The sequence below is a fragment of the Pelobates fuscus genome, chromosome 4 (assembly GCF_036172605.1).
Source record: "Pelobates fuscus isolate aPelFus1 chromosome 4, aPelFus1.pri, whole genome shotgun sequence".
Taxonomy (NCBI): Eukaryota; Metazoa; Chordata; class Amphibia; order Anura; family Pelobatidae; genus Pelobates; species Pelobates fuscus.
In genome coordinates, this window is record NC_086320.1 from 147,048,934 (window position 1) to 147,059,379 (window position 10,446).

Consider the following 10,446-nt stretch of genomic DNA (forward strand, 5'->3'; position numbering starts at 1 on the left):
AAGGATTGTGCGTCCATCAGCATATATTTATAGCAGTGCTTAACTGCAATCATATGTAATGATTGCTAATATGACATTGCCCTATGTTATTCAGGACTGAAAAATCATAAGCTGACAAAGTCCCAGCTTCCCAATATCTGATGTCAACAAGCTTTGCCAGGCATGTTGTAATATATATATATATATATATATATATATATATATATATATATATATATATATATATATATATATATATATATATATATATATATATATATATATATATATATATATATATATATATATATATATATATATATATATATCTGACTTGGCATGCATAATTTTAATGTTTGGAGAAAAGTGTTTATTGCAACTCATCTTACTTACGGAGTGCTGAGTTTTTTTTAACAATGCTTTGATTTTATTTTTTAGCTCGAATAGAAGTTTGTCCTGAGAGCCATAAACATCTTTCTATCCATACTGTATCGCAAAATTTGATTTATGCCCTCCACTCCCAGGAAACTGGAAGTGGCACTCAAATAGTTTCTTGATGAGGGCACAGCCCGAAGGCATACAATCTCTTGCATTCAAGATGTTGTTTAGTGCATGTGGCATGACGCTTTGCTAGCCTGAGCCTACATTGTCTCAAAATGCTAGTAAATACAGCTAAAAATGTTTGAATATCCTTAACACTAACAGGTGAGGTAGAATACAAGCACAGTGCATAAGTGAAGGAAATATATATAGAATCAAGAAGATGTCTGTACCAGAACATAAGACTGAATTGAAAAAGCTTTTGTTTTTTTAAATCTTCTTAAAACAGTCACAAACAAAATATAAAATGTTTAGGGTTGCTTCTTTTCTACACCACTTATGGTTTTCTTTTTACTGTGTACTAAAGTTGCAATCTGAAACGAAACAATTTTGCTCACATTTATAAAATCCACTCAGACATGTTTAAACAAGTGTCTAGGTAACAAGACTAGTTATAAGGTCACGTTTAGTGATACATAACTTTATTTACACATTTCTCCCAGGCTGTTCTTACTCACCTGTGCTTAAAGGGACACTATAGTGTCAGGGATACAAGCATGTTTTCCTGACACCATAGTGTTAAACTATTCCCAAGGGAACGTCAAAACGCAGAGCTGCACCAATCAGCATCTCCTCACAGAGATGCACGGAATCAATGAACCTCTATGGGGAACATTCAGCGCCTTCACGAAGAGCACACCATGCAGCACCTCTAGTGGCCATCTAAGTGACTGCCTCTAGAGGTGTTACTAGCCAGGAATGTAAACACTGCCTTTTCTCTAAAAATGCAGCGTTTACATTGAAAAGCCTGCAGGGATAAGCTATAGATACTAGAACCACTACATCAAGCTATAGTGGTTCAAGTGACTATTCACAAACTATTTTTATTATTTTAATTTACGCCCACCCAGCCTCCCTACGTTTGGGAGAGCTTGAGTGGATCCTTTCCCTAGGATCCAGTGTGACACTTCCTGCTGTTCTAGCTCTGCTACCTGGCACGGCCTTTATAGATACCAGGGCCAGAGTTAAGTCATATTCCGGCTCCCAGCATATCCACAGGGTGTGCAAGGGAGCAGAGCAGGAAGATGACAGCTCCGTCGCCGCCTGTCCACTGCTCTCAGCGTCCTCCTTAAAGGATTCCCCAAGGTGGTCTGTGCGAACACTCAGGACAAAATTCCTAGTTGCCATGGCGACCTGGGTTAACAGACTGTCAATTGTGACGTTTGCATAAAGATGGATTCTATAAAAAAAATAAAAATAATAGTTCTTAATGACAATACAGGAATTTCACTGAAATTCCAACACAGTCAAAAGACATGAGAAGGCAGAGCTTACTTTTTCAGAAATTATGTTTTTTGGCAAAATGTGGCAATCTGCAGAGTTTCTGCTGCCATATCCTTTCATTTCTCATCAGTTACAGATTGCTCTGGCTAACAGGGACAGGAATAATCTCAACAGAGGCCTATAGCTTATCAATACACAAGAGTGAAACTATTCATGGAAGAACCCACAATCCCGCATAATCGCCACCATTTTGTACACAGTCTCGTGTATGTGTAAGAGTACAACAGCAGGTGAAGCGTCTAGGAGCTCAAGAGGAAAGAAGGCAGAGGGGGCCAGAAGTGATAGGTTCAGATAACCATATCTACATCTACCCCCCATCAACAGAGTGTAAGTGGAAGCATTACCTTTCTAGATATTGGTGTCCAAATGCCTCTGGATGATACCAGACTATTTTTCATTATCTTGACCGGAGCATTCAATTGTGGCGAATAAACACCATATAGTCTTGATTTGTGTACGTGTTTTATTTTTTTAAAACTGAACTAACGAGAACTGACAAGAGGAATAAAAATGTTAGGCTACACAATAGCGGAGTTTGACATGTTTTTCAGTTCTGCTATTTTAGCTTAAAATATACGACCAATTTTTCAGTTCTCAGCAATTTGTGGTTCACTGAATAAGTTCTTCACTATTTTGCAATTCTAAGCCTGATAAAGAGTGAATACTAATAGCCTCCTGTAGTGGATGCAATTGCTTGCCCACTTACCTGGCTCCCCTCTAGATGCCTGGCTGCTTCTGGTGGTGGGTGAATGACATGTGGCTCCTACAAAGCTGCATAAGTCAGATGCCGATCCAGTGAACATGCATTGGCTGACAGCATCCGCTCTCACTCAATGAATGACAGAAAAAATGCACACTATTGACATTAGCCAGCCCGGAACACTTGTTCCTGGCTAATGATGCCAAAGTTAAACTGCTGCAGGTGGAGTTGCATCTCTAGCAGCAAAAGAGTTAAACACTGTATGTAAAGCATTTTGCTGCACATACAGACTCCTAGCACCATGACCACTTGAAATCACAGAAGCTTTTATGATACTTTGATTAACTCTTTAAGAGGCAACAGTTTATACTTTCAAATATGTGGCTCCCTTTACAACATGACAACCTCATTGTGTATCATATGTATTTCCTATGAGAAGAACTAGCATATTTAGCCAACTGTAAAGCGTGAATTTAAAGCACAAATGTGTATTCGCAACACTAAAGTGCTCTGGTGGCCATTTAGGTCCCTGTGCCCCACCTGTAGGGAAATTAAAATACTTTTTTTTTTCTTTTCTTACTTTTTCTCTCTCTCAGCACCCGTCCCGCCTTCTTGGCTGAGCTCATAAATAACTCATTTTACAACATGGAGAGGCTGGTGCGCATTTGCGGCGAAATACTGTGCTGCACCAATCAGATGGTCTAATTTAAATAGAGTTTTACTCTGCTAATTTAGAGAAAGTGCCTCTAGTGGCTGTCTGAGTAATAAGTGATATATGCATATACACACACACACACACCAAATAACTAGATTTGTGATTATGACTTATTAATACAGTAGCCACTTCTTTCTTGGAGCACCAGCATTGTGGAATGCTTTGCTACAGTTCATCAAGAATTAAATAGTAAATGATCTTGACCATCATTGTTATGTCATCATTTTGGCTCTATCATTCAGGACATGGCATGCTGCTCATGATGTCACATATGTCGTGCCATACAAACTGATTTAATGATGGGAAGCTGTTCTGTACTTAGCCAATAAAGAAGGCTAGAAAGATCCACAAAACAGCTCCAAGCTTCTAGAGCAAGTTGAAACAGGATAGCAGATGAAAGCCTTGCAGATGAGTACATGCAGGGCTCTGCACTGACTCACTGAGGTGTGGAAGGCAACAGCTAACATTTAACAAATCGTGCTCTATGATCTGGAAGCAACAGACCCTAAAAATTGTATTCTGCATCACAAACGCAACAATAATTTAGTTAGAATTAGGGTAGTTACTGAGAAATTATGCACAGAATAGAATCCCCCTCTGCAATTGAATGTTTAAACAATGTAGATTAAATTTGTATCAGTTTAAACATTAGCAATCACACAGTCCACCACAGTACTACTTTTTAAAACTCACCACAAAGGAAAAAGCAGTGCCTCTCAGAAACCTGCCAGCCTTTGAATGTACATCACAACATGTGCATGCTGTTTAGAGCAGGCATTCTCCAAACATGCAAGCCATGTTCTTTCCTTACAAATAGTCTGAAGGGCAGCTGTCACGATTTGGCCCAACGTATTTAGAGGCAAATGCATCACACGCACAAACATAAATCATTTTTCAAATTTCCCATAGTGTGTGGCAAAGAAGAGATAACTAGGAATTCTAAATTCTTTATTGGACTGATAAAGTGAAAGTAGCAGCCTGCAGGACGTATAGTGATCTAGGTTTCTTCATTATACATGCAGAACACTCAAAACTGTTTGAATGAAACATATTATAATGCGTCCTAGCCCTTCCGTACATAACGAAATGAGACCATTACACACTGCCATACATACTTATCGATGAAAGAAATATAGCCAGCACAAACTTTATGAATACCACTCACACAAACACGATCTGCTAAAAACAAACAGTAATGCCCTAACATACTGCTGCATTCTTTGATCATGAATAAGTGATGGATTCGAAGATGAAGTTAGACATCAGAGAGTATGGAAGGGCTAGCATATCATAAAAGTAAACTAAAAGCAATAGTCAGTGCTACTTGTTAAATAAATTAACCCCTGCATTGCTGGACATTACCCCCATGATGTGGGATAGTCAGTGAAGCTCCATGAATTCTTCACATTCCCCCACTCAGCTTCACACAACTAACAAAAGAGAGGGGTGGTAGAGTGACCCCCACACAGCAAGCTCCCAAACCCCCCCCAACTAGGGTTGTCTGGGAGCCTGCTCTCCATTCATTGCAGGACAATGCACTGCCAGCAGACAGCACAGACCGTAACACACAGAGACAGGACAGACAGAAACACACAGAGACAGGACAGACAGAAACACACAGAGACAGGACAGACAGAAACACATAGAGACAGGACAGACAGAAACACATAGAGACAGGACAGACAGAAACACATAGAGACAGGACAGACAGAAACACATAGAGACAGGACAGACAGAAACACATAGAGACAGGACAGACAGAAACACAGAGACAGGACAGACAGAAACACATAGAGACAGGACAGACAGAAACACATAGAGACAGGACAGACAGAAACACATAGAGACAGGACAGACAGAAACACATAGAGACAGGACAGACAGAGCACTTACCTTGCTCTTCACCTCCACGTTGCTGCTGTCCACACAGCGCAGGGTCTGGGACTTACTGAAACTTCGGTTCATGCTGTCGGCTGTCCCCCCCTCCCCGCCCGGCGGCCGAGTTATCCCCACGATGCGGAGGGGGTGCCGGGCTCCGGGGCTGTCGGACAGGCTGTGCAGGGTGCTGTGTGTGAGTGGCAGTGTGTCCCCGAGCCGTGCCGAGTTCCCTCCGCACACACACACAGTGAGAAGCTCCCGGTCCGCTCCCAGCCGCCGCCGCTGCTCCTGTTTGGATGGATCACTCCGGAGCTCGCAGCGCGGTGACGTCACAATGAAACGTTGCGCCCAGCAGCGCCAAGTGTGAGACTCACAAGCTGGATCCGGCCCCCTCAGCACTCACTGGGACTCACTGCACCTCACTGCCACCGGTATACACGGCGCCTGTCCCGCCCGGTACCTTGACTGATACCGCCTGCAATGTGTAAACACAGCCCCCAGCCAGCCCGATATATAGAGCTATGACTGTCTCAGCCATGCCGGCCACACTGATTGGGAGTGAACGGTGTGTCCCCAGCCACTATATACTGAATATATATCAATATCTATATAAATAGAACGGTGTGTCCCCAGCCACTATATACTGAATATATATCTATATTATATAAATAGAACTGTATGTCCCCAGCCACTATATACTGAATATATATCAATATCTATATAAATAGAACGGTGTGTCCCCAGCCACTATATACTGAATATATATCTATATTATATAAATAGAACTGTATGTCCCCAGCCACTATATACTGAATATATATCAATATTATATAAATAGAACTGTGTGTCCCCAGCCAGTATATACTGAATATATATCAATATCTATATAAATAGAACGGTGTGTCCCCAGCCACTATATACTGAATATATATCAATATTATATAAATAGAACTGTATGTCCCCAGCCAGTATATACTGAATATATATCACTATTATATAAATAGAACTGTGTGTCCCCAGCCAGTATATACTGAATATATATCAATATCTATATAAATAGAACGGTGTGTCCCCAGCCACTATATACTGAATATATATCAATATTATATAAATAGAACTGAATGTCCCCAGCCAGTATATACTGAATATATATCAATATCTATATAAATAGAACGGTGTGTCCCCAGCCACTATATACTGAATATATATCAATATTATATAAATAGAACTGTATGTCCCCAGCCACTATATACTGAATATATATCAATATCTATATAAATAGAACGGTGTGTCCCCAGCCACTATATACTGAATATATATCAATATCTATATAAATAGAACTGTATGTCCCCAGCCACTATATACTGAATATATATCAATATTATATAAATAGAACTGTGTGTCCCCAGCCAGTATATACTGAATATATATCAATATTATATAAATAGAACTGTGTGTCCCCAGCCAGTATATACTGAATATATATCAATATTATATAAATAGAACTGTGTCCCCAGCCAGTATATACTGAATATATATCAATATTATATAAATAGAACTGTGTGTCCCCAGCCAGTATATACTGAATATATATCAATATTATATAAATAGAACTGTATGTCCCCAGCCAGTATATACTGAATATATATCAATATTATATAAATAGAACTGTGTCCCCAGCCACTATATACTGAATATATATCAATATTATATAAATAGAACTGAATGTCCCCAGCCAGTATATACTGAATATATATCAATATTATATAAATAGAACTGTATGTCCCCAGCCAGTATATACTGAATATATATCAATATTATATAAATAGAACTGTGTGTCCCCAGCCAGTATATACTGAATATATATCAATATTATATAAATAGAACTGTGTGTCCCCAGCCAGTATATACTGAATATATATAAATATTATATAAATAGAACTGTGTGTCCCCAGCCAGTATATACTGAATATATATCAATATTATATAAATAGAACTGTGTGTCCCCAGCCACTATATACTGAATATATATCAATATTATATAAATAGAACTGTGTGTCCCCAGCCAGTATATACTGAATATATATCAATATTATATAAATAGAACTGTGTCCCGAGCCACTATATACTGAATATATATCAATATTATATAAATAGAACTGTGTGTCCCCAGCCACTATATACTGAATATATATCGATATTATATAAATAGAACTGTGTGTCCCCAGCCACTATATACTGAATATATATCAATATTATATAAATAGAACTGTATGTCCCCAGCCAGTATATACTAAATATATATCAATATTATATAAATAGAACTGTGTGACCCCAGCCACTATATACTGAATATATATCAATATTATATAAATAGAACTGTGTGTCCCCAGCCACTATATACTGAATATATATCAATATTATATAAATAGAACTGTATGTCCCCAGCCAGTATATACTAAATATATATCTATATTATATAAATAGAACTGTGTGTCCCCAGCCACTATATACTGAATATATATCAATATTATATAAATAGAACTGTATGTCCCCAGCCAGTATATACTAAATATATATCTATATTATATAAATAGAACTGTGTGTCCCCAGCCAGCATATACTGAATATATATCTATCTCTGTGTCCCCTTGGTCAGTGTATCCTGAGGGAGGAGGAGGTGAATGTAATTCTGTATCCAGTGTATTTAATACCACAACAACCTCCTAATTAAACCCTTTATTCCTGTATTATACAGATGATGGAGCCTGCCTGCCCTGCACAGTGATTGTGAGTGAGTGATTGACAGGCTGGGGGTACTTACTGTCATCATTCTCCATCACCTACCTGCTTAAAAAAAAAAAATAAGCCCCTTGATGCATACTTACTCTAATTCTCTTTCTCACTTGCAGCAGTTTTGAGTGAAAACGATGGTTTAGGCTAGATCTGTAACATGCCCACTGGTCATTCCCCCTTAAAAAAAAAAAAAAAAAAAAAAAAAGGTTTGCCCCCCCATACTATAGTGATTGAAAGGAACTCTAAAAACCATAACCACTACATGTCACAGTAGTGGTAATGGTGCCAGAATTCCCGGCATCCTCCCATTCTAAGTAGTTAAACTGTTTTAAGATGTGTTTGTTTATATTGGTCCAATGGGCACCACCTCCTCTTCTGCAGGTGATGGAAGCACCTTTCATGAACTTCTTGCATGATCCAGTGGATGTGGTGACAGGAGAGCCCCTGGTAAGTTGTCTAACCGTTATTAAATGGTTTTACTACTTACGCTTGAAGAGTGCCAGAACACTGCTTGCACCATAACCACTGCAGTGGTGGTTAAGGTGCATTGTGTGTTCTTTTAAAATAGTGTCCTCAGTCAACCAAAAATGATACATTGCCATAGCCATATCCCAAATTTGGCCCTGTTATTTAAAAACAAATCAAAGGTAAACATAAATGGGTACTCCAGTGCTTCAAGGGACACTATACTCAGCAGCTTACTGTAGTTCTAGTACATATAGTATGTCCCTGCAGGCATTTTAATGTAAACAGTGCCTTTTAAGAAAAAACAGGCACTATTTACATTGCTGCCATTTGTAAGGAATCCTATACTTATCTTGGCTGTCTGCCGATAAGCTGTTTCTCCACGACTGCCTCCTTCGATCTGTTAGTCTTCTGCACGCGTGCCTAAGGTCTAATGGAGGACCGGCCTTGGGAGTTTTAATTGAGTCCTTCACAACCATAAAATCAGAAAAACTGCTTCTATTACCCACCACCTTGAAATGGGAGGTAAAAGAGATACATATCTTTGCTCTTCTTGATTCTGCGTCAGCGAAAAGTTTTATTGACAAAACATTTGCTAACAAATATTCTCTTCCTCTCAGAGACAGAATTCCACAATTGGTCGTTGAGGCCATAGATGGTAGACCATTGGAAGAACCCACTATTATGAAAGAAACCATTCCACTTCTCATGATGGTTGGCTTTCTTTATGAAGACATAATCATCTTAAAATCTATTTCTTCACCTTCTTTTCCTATAGTTTTAGGTTATCCATGGTTAATCCTGTTATAGATTGGGAGAATGGTGAAATAGTGAAGTGGGGTTCTTCTTGTATCAAAGGATGTGTTACTAAAATTAAACCTCTCGCCAAATCCTCAAATGTACAAATGTACACAGACGACACAGTGATGTATGCAAGCAAATCCGATCTACCGCAGCTTGAGGCTGTGCTCCAAGACACAGATTTAGAAAAGTGGATCGCAAAAAACAAACTCTTCCTAAACACTGACAAAACTGTCACAATGATCTTTGGAACAGTACCTAAATTACACAATTCCCACCTATCTATCAAAACTAATTCAAAAAGCACACTGACCGCAGTCCACTCTTTCAAATATTTGGGTATGTTGTTAGACCCCAATCTATCTTTTGGCCTCCACATAGAAAAACTTGCATCTAAACTTTATCCAAAACTAGGTGCCCTGTACAGAAACAAATCCTGCCTACACCCTACAGTGAAAGAAAAGATTGTACAGCAAATGCTGATGCCAATAATTGATTATGGGGATGTAGTATATGCACCTGCACCGCAATCCCACATTAATAAACTCAATACATTGTATAACTCGTTCTGCCTATTTGTGCTACAATGTAATTACAGGACCCACCATTGTGACATGCTAAAAGAACTAAACTGGCTGTCGCTAGAATCCAGACACACACTTCATCTTTTCAGCCTTGTGTTTAAGAGCTTTTCTGGGAAGCCCCCGCCCTACCTGAGTAGCATGCTCTCCTCGGCTGTTCCCACCTCCTATAACCTTCAATCCAGTACCAGCACTTTACTTAGTCTACCTCCATACAAAAAGAAAGTGTCCCGATTCCTCCTTTTCCCACAGAGCGCCGCAATTATGGAACGACCTCCCGCACACTTTAAAATCTTCCCCAAGCTCAAAGTCCTTTAAGAGATCACTCTCTACATACCTCAAAACAGAATGCACGTGTTATGGTTGATTATATATTTCCTACCTGTTCTATGTTAAATTTTGTATATATTGTGTATTAATATTGTTTTTGTATTTTATTGTACTCTAATGTATCAATGCAATGTATTGTGGACCCAGGACATACTTGAAAACAAGTGAAATCTCAATGTATCTTTCCTGGTAAAATATTTTATAAATAAAATAATTATCACTGTACCTACTTTACTTCCTTTATCCACACAAATACCAGAAATGTACTGTGATATTGGGGAAGTGTTTGATAAGAGGGAAGCTGATAATTTGACCCT

At 38.8% G+C, this 10,446-nt stretch overlaps 1 protein-coding gene across 1 annotated transcript in view; it reads right to left on the bottom strand.

The window, feature by feature from the left end:
• The window catches only part of PARD6G (par-6 family cell polarity regulator gamma), a 129,191-nt gene extending 123,575 nt beyond the window's left edge, over nucleotides 1-5,616 (bottom strand). The window contains exon 1 of the mRNA XM_063450491.1: nucleotides 5,172-5,616. Coding sequence (XP_063306561.1) covers nucleotides 5,172-5,243 — 72 coding nt within the window. The 5' untranslated portion in view covers nucleotides 5,244-5,616. The remainder of the gene's footprint in view (nucleotides 1-5,171) is intronic.
• Between the last annotated feature and the right edge of the window lie 4,830 nt (nucleotides 5,617-10,446).